Here is a 16,124-nt window from a genome sequence, read left to right on the forward strand (position 1 = left end):
AAGTCTCCTCGATGACCTGATGGAAAGTGCGAAGCGGTGTGTGTTGTCATCAGTCATTGGTAGCCCCGTTTTGATGTTACACCGAAGACCCGATAGGAAGTGCGAAGAGTTGGAGGTTTTCATCAGACATCGGTAACCTTGTTTGGATGTTACCTTGATGTTTCGATGGAACCTGTGAGACAGTTGCATATTGGAAAACCATTGGTAACGAGATTTATCTCATCCAATAGGAGGAGTTCCCAACAGAGGATGGAATGTATAAAAAGACCCAACGGGCATCTGTAAGAGGTTGATTGCCTTGGAGAACAAATCTGTTTTTCTGAATAACAAAAGAGAAGTCTATTTTCTGGTTTCCAAATCAGAGTCGAATTTTTGTTCGTGAATTGCAAATAATGTTTTAGAATCTTTAAGTTCACGTATGTTGTTAATGTAAATGCTTCTTTTCTCTATTATGTGAGTTCTTGGTTTGAACCCGTGAATAAATTCGGGATCTGTAAATAAAGCTTTCCCTTTCAGTTTTTGTTCTCTGTTTTCAATAATCATATGGCTCTGACTTGAAACTCCACAAGATCATTGGAAATTGTCAAGCAGAGCCAGATATGTATAGAAGGTTTTCATTTGAAAGACACCATGAAATGGCAATCGCCATTTCTGCATACTGAGCCTAGGTGAGCTTGGTGATAGTCTGACTAGGTATCAGTAATTTGAAGGAGATAACTTGCAGGGGAAGGAAATTGTTGAGAACTGGAAGAAGATCTAGAAGGCTACAAGCCTGAAATCAAGACATTGTGTAACCAAAGGGGGAAAGTTTGCTAAACCAAACAAGATGGATGGTTTTGCAAAGAGAGAAAGAATGTGTGTGTCCTTCACCCCTACAAGGATTTAGTGAACAAGCTTACTTTGTGAGCTTGAGGAAGGTGAGATAAGCAAACAAATGGTAGTGAAGCCCTTAGAAGTCTAGAGGGGTAGACTTGGAATCTGAAAAGGGATAGAAGAAAACCATCAAAGAAACCTAATTGATGGCAAACTAGGTAGCCTCCCTATCAGGTAGACCTCATTTTATACATACTAGTCGAAAAACAAATTAATTTTCCAACTTGAAGCCGAAATATGATCTAGGTTCCCGCTTAAATCATGTTACCATTGAGAGGCTCCAAAATAGGTCTTTTTGAAGAGGACTAGGGTACTGGCACCCTAGTTTTGGACATCAGAGGCCTAGGATCTTGGGGAAGGAAGTGTAAAACATGAAAATTTGAGTGAAAATGCATAGTGTGAGTGGAATCTGGGCTTCAATCAAGGCTTAGGGGATGAACGCCAAGGTGAGGGCCAAAGTGAGACAAAATTGTAAGGGGGTACAATTAGGATGCTACAGTTAGACATTATTTTAATTCAAGCTTCATTTCAGTTTACATTTTTGGGGCATCCAGTTATTTTTGCCAAAACACTAGCTATGGATTGGCAAAATTTGATGTAGAACTATATAAGTACGATTGTATGTAAGTTTTAGTTGTTGAGAAATTGCTTGTGCTAAGACAAGTATTATACAATATTCATTATTTTCATCTACTAGAGATTATGGAATTTTTAAGTTTTAATGAAAATGTATATTTTGTTTACTGCAACTGAGTTTGTTTGACCATTTTGCATTGCTCAGTATGAATTATTCTCTCACATTTTGGATAATATAATTAGATATGTGTTGGATGTTCATTCATAAGATTTCATCTTAGTTCTATGCATGGGTATGGTACTCTAATCGATGAAATCTAAAAATCTTTCGATTTTATTGCTTTTTCTTGGATAATTATACTTGTGTTGTTTTCTTTTGCTTGGTGATTACACTTGTTATAATTATGGAATCCTAATTAATTCAACATTGGTTGAAAATATCTAAGCTAACATTTCAATGTGTTGAGGGTAATTTACAATTATCATTATCTTGTTAGAGTAGAATTCTATTTTTCTTTTTGTTCCCCTACTCTCTTTTGATGTTTTCTTGAACTCATGTTAGAATAGGATTTGATCCACAAAAGAAATTTTACTTTGAGATCTACTTATAAATATGCTTGTGATCATTACTTGATATCATAAATTTTGCACGCTTACATTTTAAGGGAGTCTAAAGAGTTCTATTTGTAGTCAAATACTTGTTACTAGCAATGTCCCTTGTAAGACAATCACATAGACAATTGAGTCATTAAGAACTAACCTTAATGGAATATTGGAGTGACTTTAGTTACTTTTCAAGAGAGGTAATTCATGATTGATTCACTATTGTTGATTGTGCTAGCACCTTAGTCAACAACATGTTCTTATGATATTGATGAGATGATTATATTTATGAGATAGATTATTATTAAAATGAACCTAATGCATAATGACATGTGTAATTATAAAATGAGATGGATTACATAAGAATGGTAAATGATATAGATCAAAACATATTCTAATGCACAAATGTTTAAAATGAACCTAAAAGGATAATGAACCCAATTGGAATGAGTGAGATGAATGAGATTAAAATAGATTAACAGAGACTAACAAGTCTATATTCTACATGCATAATTAAATGATAATAGAAGTGAAATAACATAGACTAACAAGCTTATATTATATCTAATGAAATGAATTGATAATGAACCTAATGAATGAATGTACTTTTGTTTGGGTAAGTGCACCAGGATGCTAGACAAAAAGGGGGTATAAGTGGCCACTTTTTTTTTTTTTTTTTTTTTTGAAATCAAATAAAACATAATTTGGAGGAGTGATTTGAGACTCACGCACTCAAAATTTGAAGATACAAAAAGAACATGAATTGTAGTACTCTGAATCTAGTTTCTAAACTACTTCAAGTTTCTAAAATTGTAAGAACTAGGGTTAAATGCTTCACACACACCAAATTGTTCCTATTTTTTTTTAGCAAAACATAACATACTGTCTAGTGTGTACCCCCCAATTTTTTTAGTTGCATTTAGAATTTTGAAAAATCTATTGGTAGGAATATAGTTAAAAGTGAGCACTAGAATTTGTGCATTTTTTTTGTAATTTTTTGTTGTATTATTTTATGATTTTTCAAAGTCGATGCACCTTGAAAAACCAAATGATTGAGCATGCACACCACATAAATTGCTCAATAATAATAACAAATAATAAAAAATGCAAAAAAATAAATTAAAATAATGAAGTGTGGAACAATAGTATATAAATTTGGATAAGTAGGTCAAAATTTATTAAATAAATGGTACACATATGTCTCTGATAACTATGGAAACACTGGTAAAAGAAAATAAAAATAAATAGGTTAATGTTGGTCAAATCTAAAAAATACAATATGGTTAGAAAGCTCAAAAGGCATATAAAATTCTGGTTGTAATTTCACTAAGAACCAATTTATAGTGTGTAGACTTGATGACAAGCAAGTTGAGAAATGAGAATGAAAGAAAAAATCACATGAAAAGGAGGGAAATGAAGCTCCCAAACCTAATGTTTATCATCTGAGGCTATGTACAAGTCAAAATGCATATGTGTTAATAACATGTACATGTTATTTGAATTACAAACACACACATGCTTTAATTTAGCAAAAAAATACATGTGTTTTTCTAAATAAATATAGCATGTATGTGTTATGCTAAAAAATCAAAACATGTACATGTTTTGTTGACACTAAGCTACAAAATAAAAATGAACTTGGTCTATTTTTTAGGCCCACAAAGCATGACCATTTTTTCATCAAGATATATACATAAAATGTAACATTTAAGCATAAGAAATTTTATCTTTCTCATACTTTAAGTTATATTTTATGTATGTATTAGTAGGATGTTTGAGAATGGTTTTATATCTCTAGGAGTCATAATAAGGATTCTAGATTTTAGGAGGTCTCATAATTTTAGAAACTTGTCATTTTTTAGTAATTAGCAGGTTCCTATCATCATTCTCTTGCTATCTCTCTATCTCACGCTCTTTGCCTCCCCCAAGCTCTATACCTACCTATTTACCTATCAGTCTCCTTCTCCCACCTCTCTACCTCTCTAACTCACTCTCTCCTCTCTCCCAAAGCTCTACATCTTATAACTTATTAGATGGTCAAATTTCAATAATCGCCAAGCTCCTATCATCATTCTCTCTCTATCTCTATTTCACTCTCTTTTTCTCCCTCAATCTATAAACATCTCTCTCTCTATCTCTCCCTCTCTCCTCTCTCTCATTTTCTCTATCTCACTCTCTCCTCTCTCCCTAAGATCTAAGACTCTCTCTCTCTCTCTCTCTCTCTCTCTAAGTTTTGTGTCCCCTAATTTTTATACCTATCTCTCTCACTCTCTCCCTACCTCTCCCTCATTTTCTCTCCCTCCCTTCCTCCTACCCTCCCCATAATACTCTTTATCTTTCCTCCTTCCCTCTCAATATCTCTACATACCTCTTTCTCTTCCTTCTTGCCTCACTCTATCTCTCCCTCCTTCTCTCATTACTCATCTATATCTACCATCCCTCTCTCTATATACCTCTCCTTCCCTCCCTTGTTCTAACTCTTCCTCTCCACTTTTGTCTATCTCACCTCTCTCTATCTCTCTCCATTCCTTTCCACATCTCTCTCTATATGAATCTCCCCACTCTCAACTTATCTTTGTCTCCCCTATCCCTCTCTCTTTCTCTACATATCTCTACCTCCTTGCAAGACCTCTATTTCTCTCCCTCCCTTTGTCTCTTAGGCCTTAACTTACCACTTCTATCAATCTCACATATATCTCCAAACTATCTCCCTACCTCTCCCTCCTTTAAAGGGGAGGGTTGATAGAGAGGGGAAAAGGGAGAGAGGTAGACAAGGGAGATATCTATAGGGGAAGAGAGAGGTGAGAGACCTAGAGAGAGAGAGAGAGAGAGAGAGAGAGAGAGAGAGAGAGATGTTTATAATAACACATGGAGGGAGAGGTATAGAGGTAAAAAGAGATGAAGGGAGAGACTTGGAGAGGGGAGAGATAGAGAGAGAAGAGAGAGAGGAGAAGGAGGGGAAATGGTAGGATCAATAAAGAGGGATAGAGGACATAGGTAAGTGAGGTGAGAGAGAGAGAGGGAGGGAAGGAGGGAGGGAAGGGGGATGATTGATAGAGTGTGAATGAGGAAGAGAGGTAGATATGTGAGAGAACTAGATTGGAAGATATAGGTGAGAGAGCTAGAGAGAGGTAGAGAGAGACAAAGAATAGAGAGAGAAGAGAGGGAAGGGGGGAGAGGAGAATCAATAGAGAGGGATAGAGGGAGAGAGGTGAGAGAGAGAGAGAGAGAGATTTGTAATGAGACATGGAAGGAGAGGTAGAGAGGTAAAGGAGGGAAAGACTTGTAGTGAGATTTATATAGATAAGTAGAGATAGGGAGTGAGAAAGGTAAATGTGTGTAGAGAGAGTGAGAGGAGAGATAGAGATGAGTAGAGATGAAAAGGGTGAGAGAGATAAGTGGGGAAGGAGAATGAGAGGGTGGGAGGGAGAGAGGGAGAGAGGGAGAAGTGTGTAAATAAATAGAGGTAGAAAGGGAGTGAGGGGATGCATGTAGAGAGATGGAGAGATGAGAGAGATAAGTAGAGAGAGAGAGGTGAGAGAATATGCATGAGGTAGGTAGGTAAAAGATAGCGAGTAGACTAAAGGGTGAGAAAGATAGGATTAGAGATAAAGGAGAGAGGAGAGTGAGATAAGGAGAAGGGTGTAAAGGGGGGGAGAGAGAATGATAGGGAGAGAGATAGATCTGGAATCAAGGGAGACAAAGACGGTGAAATAGAGATAAAGAGAGAATGTTGATATGAGCTTGGTGATTATTAAAATTTGACTAGGTCTCAAAATTATAAGATATAGAGCTTGGGGGAGAAAGGAGAGAAGGAGATAGAGAGAGGTCGAGAGGGAGGAGAAGGAGGGCAATAGTGATAGGGAAATAGATAGGTCTAGATCTTGGGGGAGACAAAGAGCATGAGATAGAGATATGGCAAGAGAATAATGATAAGAGTCTACTAATTACTAAAATTTGACTATCTAAAAAATATAAGATCTCCTAAAATATAGAATCTACATTATGACTCGGGAGGGTGGGGAGAGAGGTGAGATTGATATAAGTTGCAAGGGAAGTCTCAAGAGATTGAAGGAGAGATATAAATTATCTCTTCTTGTCTCTCTCTCTCTCTCACACATTCTATCTTCTCTCTCTAACTCTCTCTCCCTATCATGTTCTCTCTCCCCTCTATAGGTCTCTCACTCCCTTCCTCTCTACCTCTCCATCCTTCTCACATTACCCATCTATCTCTATCTCTATCTATTTATCTCACTTCTCTCTCCCCATCTAGGTCTCTCACCACTCTACTTCGCTCCCTCCTTCTCTCTTTTATTAATCCTTCATATCGAGAAGCCTTAGCTTCTTCCTAAAAAAATTTGTACTAAAAATTAAAATAGAAAGTTCAGTGATTTTAACATATCAATCTAGCCACTCCCGCAATATTGACTATTTATAATAGCACAAACTCTTCATGGCCATTGGTACCTCCCCTTTCTCTCTTCCTCCTTGGGCTCTCACCCTCTCTCTTTCACACCTCTCTAGCTTTCTCCATCTCTCCCTCTCTATAGGTCTCCATCCATGTTTCATTACCCACCTCTCTCCATCCCCCTCTATATCTCTCACCTCTCTTTCTATGCATACGTCTCTCACCTATCTCCCTATGTATATGCCTCTCTCACCTCTATCTCCCCCTCTAGGTCTCTCACCAAGCTCTTTTTGTCCCCTCTCTAGATTTCCCCCTCCCCCTCCACCTCTCTCCCTTCCCTTTACCCCTCTTTCTCTTTTCCCCTCCCTTACCCCTCTCCCTTTGTGAGATCTCTCCTTATCTTCTCTCTACCCTCACCTCTCTTACTCTCTCCCTTTGTGAACTATCTCCTCAACTCTCTTCATCCTAATTACATAGCTATAGGGTTTAGGGAAAATTAAAACCCATGTTTTTAATAAAAGGCCTAAGCGCAAACTTAAGTTTGAGGACCAAAAACACATACGTATAAAGGAAATGTAACATGTGTGTGTTATTGGCCCCTAAAATTGGTGTTTGTCTACCTCCAAACATGAATATTAAGGGACCAAAAACACATATGTGTTATGCTTCCATAACATGTACATGTTTTTGGTCCCTTAATTCCTTTGGACCACAACATAGGAACACCTATAACTTTAAATTAGGATAACACGATCATATTATTATTAAAGAAAACACAATCACATTTTTCTTATTATAAAAAAACACAATCATGTTTTCTTTAAAAATAATTACATGATTCTGTTTTCTTTAATTTAAATAGCATGGTCATACTTTTAAAAATTAAAAAAATACGTACACAGTTATAATTCAAAATCCATGTATGTGTTTCATTTGTTTTAGGAATTTATTATGAGTAACCTCTAAATTGTCTAGCATCTTTGTGTACTTACCTTGAAAAAAATAATGAATAATGCAACTGATCATGACTAATACAACTAGAAATTGATTGGATTAATGCAACTAAATAAAAATAATAATGAATTCGATAGATAATGCCACTAAATGAAAATGATAATAAAGAGGATATTATAGACTAAAAAGATTATGTTATGCCTCAATGTAATAAATTAATAATGAAAATTAAGTGATGATATTGACGAATGAATTTAAATGATAGGCATAGCTCAAATACACTGATTGCAATGACTAAGACTAGGATAGATGAAAAACTCACAACACACTTGCATTGGATTAGAAAGAGGAAAGCATGAGAAGGATAATGGAAAATGCATTGGATGAGAATGATATAAAATCCATATGTGATGCAAGAGTATCCAGGGTGTAAGCTTGCAATCTTGCATCACCTAAAATATTGTTTCTTTTTTAATAAGGGCTGACAAGGTTACTATTTTTAATAAGTTATAATTATGCATGTTCGGACACAAAATATGACACAAACCTCTACAATAGTTAAATGAATCTAATTGTAAAGAAATCACTTTAATATCATTTGTCATTTGTGGGATATCAATATTTCCTTTTTAAAAATATTCGAAATCAAATTTAGTTTTTAAAGAGATTGTCCTCTTGTATGGAATACCTATGACTGTTACTTTGTGATCGAGATGCAAATTTTCTAAGTTAATTTTAAAGGAATGCATAGAGAAATATTGATCTAGTAAGATACAATATAGTTCAACCTATTGCCCTAAAAAAAGAGATAAACAAAGGTGTTAAATAAAAGTGAGGGCAATTTGCTTCAAAGCTAAGTTGGTGAGAATCCAAGACAATGGAATATGGTTTTGGCATCTAGGTTAAACTTTCTTTTAGTTCTAACATTAATAGGTCTATTAGAAAGTCTCTCTTTTAGGTTATTTTAGGAAGCAATCCTAAAGGGGTCATTGATCTTCCTAATAGGAGATGGGTTAGTCATAAATTTTGTGACGCATATTCAAGAAGTGTAACAGGTGAGGCACCTAAATTAATTAACTAATGAGCAATACAAAATGAATGTTAATTTTCATCATAGAGAGAAAGTGTATAAGGGTGATCAAGTCATGATGTAAATTTGCAAAGAAAGGTTTTCTCAAGGCACTTAAATAAATTAAAAGCCAGTAAAGTGGAGCTTTATAGAATACTAAGGAAAAATTGTTAGAATATATATTTATTGGACTTTCCCAAATATTTTGATATCACTCTTATCTTTGATGGTATAAATATTTACCCCAACTATAGTGGTTGTAAACAAGTTTAGGATTAAGATATGTTGAGAGATTTGACTAGTAAATTGCTACATTAGTAAATTGCTACATAAGAAAAGGGAGGATATTAAAAATTTAGTGGACATTATTATTGCTACTATAATATATCTAAGATTTATAATATGTGTGTTGTAAAGTGGGTAGATTTCCTTAAATCAACACTTGAGTCATTGAAGAAGTTCTCATGAAATTTACAAATTCAAACTCTTTTGACCCACCTTGAACAAGATGGGGACGATAATATAACCACTAATTAATTGATGGGTCTCCACTTCTTGTCAATTATGTTCTTTTTATCTATTCACGGGTTTTGGTTATAGCTATTTTTTATGTGATTCTTTTTGGGGGTCGAGGCTTTTTCACTTCATAGTTAAGATTTTTGGGAGTTAATGGTGTTGATTGATGTGGAGATATGTTGATTTATTCAAGGGAGATTTTTTGTAGCTATAATATTAGATTTGGTATATGATTAATACCATGCTAATATTATTATCTTTGTGTTATTTTTTATTCCATCATTTTGTGATTCTAAAATCCTTGTTCTATAATGATTGCTCATTATATTATCTTGAAATGCAAGAGTTGTAGGAACAAGGCTTTTTATGGAAGCTTGTTAAAAGGGGTTGAACAATATTTATGAGTCTTAGTTGTACAAGGAGCAAACATTTTATCTACATCATAAACTATTGTCCTAAGTTCCTTGGTACAATTATAACATTCATTATTTGTAGTGCTTTAAATTCAAGAAACAAAGAAGAGTAGAAATAATAACTTAAACATCAAACCTAGATTTTGTACCAACCTTAAAGCCAAAACATAAGTTCATGAAATTATACCATCACTATCAACATTGCTATCAAGCATGAACCTTAAAATCACAATTTTTTTTTATAAATCTTTATCATGTAGAGGATGGAATTTATAACAAAACCTCATTTAAAATTATACACATGAAAGTTAGTCTCAAGCATAACAAATAAAAAAGATCATAATTCAATCTTAATATATGCATTTTTCCAAAAAACAAACATAAGAAAGAACATAAGTCAATCTTAAAATGAGGCTAGTAGCTACAAGTTAGAAGGAAAATTATTCAAACAACACTTGGAATAAATATTTCTTATTTAGATTTTTTTTTTATGTATTGAATAAATGCATTAATAAAAAATAATAAATTACAATAATGAAGGACAATCATCAGACTACCAAAAATACATAGAACGACAACCTAAATCAACATCAAGACTAACTATTTAAATAACTACTAGTCAAAAGACTAGGTGAGGGACCATATCTGCAACCTCATTACAACAATACAACTACTCAAAGTCCATGAGAAGGACCAAACTAGCAAGAAAATAGGAGGCTAGAAATAGTAGCTATAAAACAAACTTGAAAAAAGTATGTAGCCGTGTAGAGCACATAAACTCTTTGTTGTGGTGTTGGAGGACTTGAAGCTTTATATTATCCAACAAATTTCTACTCTTCATATGTTCCTTGGTGTGCCCTACAATTGAAAACTCTTAGCAACAATTTGATACAAGATTTTAGAGTAAAAACTTTGAATTTATGTCTCGTGGTGAACTGACTAGTTTGAAAACAATGATAAACACATGCTCTTCCATATATTAAGTAAAACAAAGCATCTAATAGAGTCAACAATAAGATTATTATGAAAACTAGCACCTTAGATAGCCTTTTTCTAGTTCAAAGAGTGATAAAATGATAGGAATATGACTAAAAATAGCATTCCACCTTTTTTTGTCATAGGATAGTCTTCAAATAAGTGTTTTAAGCTCTCTTTCTACTGACAAAAGGGGCAATTGATACGACGAACCACAAATTTCATACTATCCCCAATTGGTAATTTATAATGCAAGACTTTCCATGCTAAAATTTGAGCATTGGCATCTGATTTATATTTCCATATTTGCCCACTCAATCTCCTCTTCTTCTTTTCATGGAACTTACATTTCCATTTTAATTCAAACAAGGATTAAGTGACACACTAGGAAGGAGGTTTATATAGGTCATTTTAAACAGAAAGCAAAAGAAGTGATATTTTGACAACGAAAGCTAAACCTTAGTAAAATTACATTGTAGGGGAGTACAAAGTTTCATGACAACATCCACTGGGACAAGTGATTTAACAAAAATAAGAAATCCTTCAAACTTATTGTTTAATTTAAACTTACACACAATAGATTGCTAGATAGACTATTGAAGAGAGCAAAAATCCCAAACATCGCCAAATTGACCAACCCCTTTCTTAAAGCAATAATAAGCAAACTTGGGAAAAACAACTACAAGAGGTTGGCAATGATATGGCTCCTCACTATTCCTCCAAACAAAGAATTTCTTGAGATGTGAGAGTTATTTTTTAATCTAGTTTTATAAATTTTGTTGACCAACAATATAAAATTGCAACTATAATTAATGTTGAGTGTGGAAATAGTGTGTAAACCTAGCTTATTGTCATTAAGATTCCAACTTTAGGTAATTGATAAATACATAATTTTAGTTGTTTCAAGTTTCGACAATATAAGAGTGAATATTAAATGTCATGCATTTATTATAGTTTTTGTGGCTTTATCCTTGATCAAGCCAATCTATGAAATCTTTTGTAGAATGACAATATATGCATTCTACGAAACCTAGAAAAAAAATACTAAAATAATAAAAATAGAACAAGAAGCATTCAAACTCAATGTAGATCTATAAACACAAGTTGTTAGTGAAGAAGCAACATGAAGAAGCTTATGATAGAGGATGTTCAAACAAATCAAGCTTATGATAGAGGATGCTCAAACAAATCAAGGAAGGCATTTCATAATTTGAGTATTTAGAAGGTGAATACAAATGGTGGGTTCTTCCCTCAGAATTAGAACATCAAGGAGGCAAAACTAATGAATCTAAATAAACCACTTATAATTTCATTGGATGTGATTTTTTTAATAAAATATTATAAATCCAACCCAAAAAATTTAATCCCTTAAAATATTTGATTTCATGAACCTTATTAAAATCTTTCATTCATTCAACAAGACTACTAGCTTTTTAGTCAAGATACATAACAGAAAATCAGACATTAAAAAGAATATACTTATAATTTAAGACTCTGAATCTTGATCTCATCAGTCTCATAAACGTGAATAAAACCATTCATTCATTCATTCAACCATCCACCAGACAAAATTGTGAAACTGTTGGCCATTTAAAGAAATGGGTAGTGTTGCATGAATGTCCTGAACTGCTTCCTCATTCCTTGGCTTTTATTGCACATTTACATCCGGCTGTCCTTTATATCGTCCTTTATTTCGATTCAAACCCTCTTTTATCCCACAACTCCGGACCGCACACCTCCCCACGCAATTCACACCTGCAACTAATCTTCTGCCTCTCATTTATTTCGTCTCACCTACCATGCCCACGTCCTTTCTCGCTTGTGTCACACAAACAACCAACCACTGAAACAGAAAAACTGAAAGAAAATGTCCCTCCTGCTTTATAAGAATCAACCCACAACACAGAAAGATTGACATTGGTGTATGCAAGCAAGCAAATCATGGGATTTGCGCACCCTGTGGAGGATGCCAATGCAGGGAGCCTCTTCGGTGGGCTGACAAGCGAAGAATTCTATGAAAAACATGGTGTGGTTCACCGGGATGCTCTGATGCAGAACAAGGGCGGAATGAACATTTTCACTCAATCATGGCACCCGAAACACGCCCTTCCTTTGAAGGGTCTGGTCGGGGTCGTTCATGGCTTCACCGGCTCCACCAACTGGCTCGTGCAGCTCACCGCCATCGCCATCGCAAAGCAAGGTTTTTGCGTTTACGCGCTTGATCACCAGGGCCATGGCTATTCCGAGGGCCTGCGGGCTCATATTCCTGATATAAAGCCTGTCGTTGATGACTGCCTGCAGTTTTTTGACTACGCCCGGGCTTCGAACCCGGACCTGCCGGCCTTCTTGTACTCGGAGTCGCTGGGCGGCGCTATTGCGCTGCTGATTCATTTGAGGCAGAGGGATGTCTGGGCTGGTGCTGTGCTTAACGGTGCCATGTGTGGGATTTCCGCCAAGTTTAAGCCCCCTTGGCCTCTGGAGCACCTGCTGTCGATCGTGGCGTGGGCTGCGCCAACGTGGGAGATTGTGCCTACTAAGGCTTTACCTACGGTCTCATTTAAAGTGGAGTGGAAGCGCAGCTTGGCTATCAAGGATCCTCACAGGTCGACGATATATTTCAATTTTTTTAAAAAATTTATGTATAAATTTATTTATTTATTTTTCTGAAATTGAGACTATGTTTTTTTTTTTGGCAGTTGAGTGAATGTTGTTTTGAATTTTGCAGCAAACAATCCGCTTTAGAATTCAGTGAATCTTCTCTCGAATTCTTATAGATAACGATCCGCCTTGTTTTCTCAAGAAATTGAGGAGATGTTTTTTTTTTTTTTTTTAAAGTGGATAAAACCACTGAACTATATAAATTGAGGAGATGTTTTTCATCGGAATTGAGTGAATTTTCTCTCGAATTCTTATAAATAAGAATTCGCCTTGTTTTCTTAAGAAATTGAGGCGATGTTTTCTTCAGAAATTGAGTAAATATTGTCTTGAAATCTTACAGAAAACAATCCGCCTTGTTTTCTTGAGAAATTGAGGCGATGATTTCTTTCCGATTTGGGAGATTAAGAGGAAACGATTATTAAGGGCGGGGATCTCATGGAAGGGGTTAGGCCTAGGTCGCACACTTTTGTAGCACAGGTAGTCCAGCGCATTTTATTAAATAGTGAAACTGTTGAATCTTCAAAATGCTGTGCAATTGTTCTGTTTTAGGAGCTTTTGGAAATAACTGTGTGAATTTAGTTAATATCAAATTTTCGAATTACACTGTCCGATCAAATGATAGCAAGATTGGAGAATAAACTGTCCTTTTAATGGTGATAAAGGTCTTAAGCTGCCGTTAGCTGTCTCGCGGTACACAAATATTTTAGAAAGCTTCTGTGCAACTGTTTGTTTGAAGAGCTTTTGGGAAAAACCATCGGAATTTTTCTAATATTGTCGATTCAGATCAAATCGGCCAGCCATCATCATGAAGGGAGCAAATGATGATATCAAGATTGCATTAATAACTTTTTTAGAGGAAAGGATTATTAAGGGCGGGATCTAGGATGCCTTTTTTGTCGCACAGGCAGTCCCTTGCTTTTTATTGAATGGTAAATTTGTATCTTGAAAACGTTGTGCAACTGTTCGAGTGGGAAAAATCTGTTTGAATTTTGTTAATATTTTCGGATCAAATCGGCCAGCCATTTCAGGAAGAGAGCAAATGATGACAGCAGGCTTGCGGTAAAAACTCTCTTTTTGTTCTTGGCATAACGGTAGAAAATTAGGCATATCTCTATTTTGTGGGAGCTGAGACTATCTTGAAGACGATTTTTTTTTTCTGAACCTTTTTGGCCTGCCAAAAAGGTTTGTCTGACGTTTCAGCTGCCATATTCATTATTATGGAATCAGTTACCTCATAATGGCTGAGTGACGGAATCAAAATTGACAATCGAGTCATGTCCGAAGAATTTTGTCAGTGGATTATTGTTTTCTGTAGAAATTGAGACTTTGCAGATCGAAAACTGTCTGAAGGAGAATTGAGGTTAATTTTTATATTCAATACCTGGTTGGAATTCTTAAAGAAAGGAAATATTGTTTAATAGAAATTTAGGATATTATTTTATAGGAACTGAGCTCGATCTTTCTTTCAGTTGATGAGTTAGTAAAGGATTTTTTATATACAAAGCTTCGCAGTCAGTTTTCTTTACAGTTTCTTATTTTCAGAGGAAAAAATTATATTACTGACCTTTGTGTAGAATTTGAGCCATATCTGAGCTTACATTTTATAATTTGTTTTGTGTAAACTACCTAGTGGATCCTTCATTCAAACTTTTAGCTTTTGGAGAGAACTTGAGTTAAATCCTAGTTTTCAATTGCTATTACTCGAAAAATATTATTTGCTGAAATTGAGGCAATTTTTTACTTTCTGTTGATTGAATTCTTAAAGAGAAGAAAGATTCTTTTGGGCAATCAGCCAATATTGTTGTGGAAAGTAAGGTGGATCTTTATTTTATTTAAAAAAAACTGACAAATATTAGCCACTGAAATTATCCCACACAGGTCTATGTCACGGCCACGTGCTGCCACAGCACTGGAGCTCCTCAGGATTTGTGGCGAGCTACAGACTAAGTTCAGTGAGGTCACATTGCCGCTGCTGATTGTGCATGGAGCAGAGGATGTGGTCTGTGATCCAGAGTGTGTCAGGGCTCTGTATGAGAATGCTGGGAGTGAGGATAAGACACTCAAGATTTATGAGGGTATGTGGCACCAGCTTGTTGGTGAGTCGAATGAAGATGTGAGCAAGGTTTATGGGGACGTTTGTGATTGGCTTTGTGAGCAGGCTGATAAGGCCAGGCGAGCAGAATAATGGTGTACAGGTTTCTGAATGTCAACATTGTATGCAGATTATGTCAATATATAATATTGGTGGGTTTGAATCAATAGATATGGTTGTTGTGTACCAATTTCTTGACGAAATGGTATTCCGTAGAATTAAATCAAATTGCTGCAATGATCTCTGTTAATAGAGATAATACATTCACAAGCAACTTGGTTTACCTGATCTTTTAGCTTCATCATTTGTATTTTCATGGCTGAAAATGTAAATGGATTCTAATAATAAAAAGTAAGTCATTTTAGTGCTACGTGACTTGGTAAATTTGTCCAAGATTGCAAAATGGTCAACTCACCAATCACCATGTGTATGGATATCTAGCTCCAATGTCGCTTGAGATGAATATCATTTTGTGTCTTATCAGCATCTGTCAAATAGTCTTCATTTGGGCTTTCAGTATCTTTGTTTTCCACTTGATTTCTCTCCCCATCTAAGCATTCCAATGATGCTCATATTTTAAGGAATTTGATTGAAGTAGTGTTTGTTTTTTACCTGCCTCCAAATCTTATTTCTCATATGATTAACCTGAATATTCTCACATGCTCTTTGATTTCTTCATAAATTTTGGGCATCTGCATAAGTTAGTGCCCCACATATCCATGCACTTATTTTCACCCAAGTGCCCTTTCTCCTCTTCTCCTCCCACTACCAAATACAGGTCGCTCACCAATTAGTCTTCAACTGCATTTTACAGTCAGAACCATAATGTAATCATAACTGCTGCCTCTAGACAAAAGACACCTGTTTTTGTCAGTAGTAAAACAAAACCCTACAGTTAGTTTTGTACATGACTTGTAATACCTAGCTTGCAAGGAGGAATCCTCGATATTATCACCATTTACGACACTCTGTATATGTTTCAATTTG

The 16,124-nt window shown here is 35.3% G+C and overlaps 1 protein-coding gene across 1 annotated transcript; it reads left to right on the forward strand.

Annotated features, from left to right (window-relative positions):
- The first annotated feature begins 11,954 nt into the window (after nucleotides 1-11,954).
- Nucleotides 11,955-15,507, forward strand: LOC131032639 (caffeoylshikimate esterase). Its single transcript, XM_057963656.1, has 2 exons — nucleotides 11,955-12,990; nucleotides 14,924-15,507. Exons 1-2 carry the CDS (start codon nucleotides 12,329-12,331, stop codon nucleotides 15,228-15,230), a joined length of 969 nt encoding a protein of 322 aa, XP_057819639.1. The 5' UTR covers nucleotides 11,955-12,328; the 3' UTR covers nucleotides 15,231-15,507.
- Nucleotides 15,508-16,124: the final 617 nt, after the last annotated feature.

Source organism: Cryptomeria japonica, chromosome 11, assembly GCF_030272615.1.
Source record: "Cryptomeria japonica chromosome 11, Sugi_1.0, whole genome shotgun sequence".
In the NCBI taxonomy this organism is placed as follows: domain Eukaryota; kingdom Viridiplantae; phylum Streptophyta; class Pinopsida; order Cupressales; family Cupressaceae; genus Cryptomeria; species Cryptomeria japonica.

Coding starts and splice junctions, on each gene's coding strand:
- LOC131032639 (XM_057963656.1), top strand. CDS start 12,329: ATGGGATTTGCGCACCCTGTGGAGGATGCCAATGCAGGGAGCCTCTTC. Junction 12,991..14,923: donor GCTATCAAGGATCCTCACAG/GTCGACGATATA, acceptor TATCCCACACAG/GTCTATGTCACGGCCACGTG.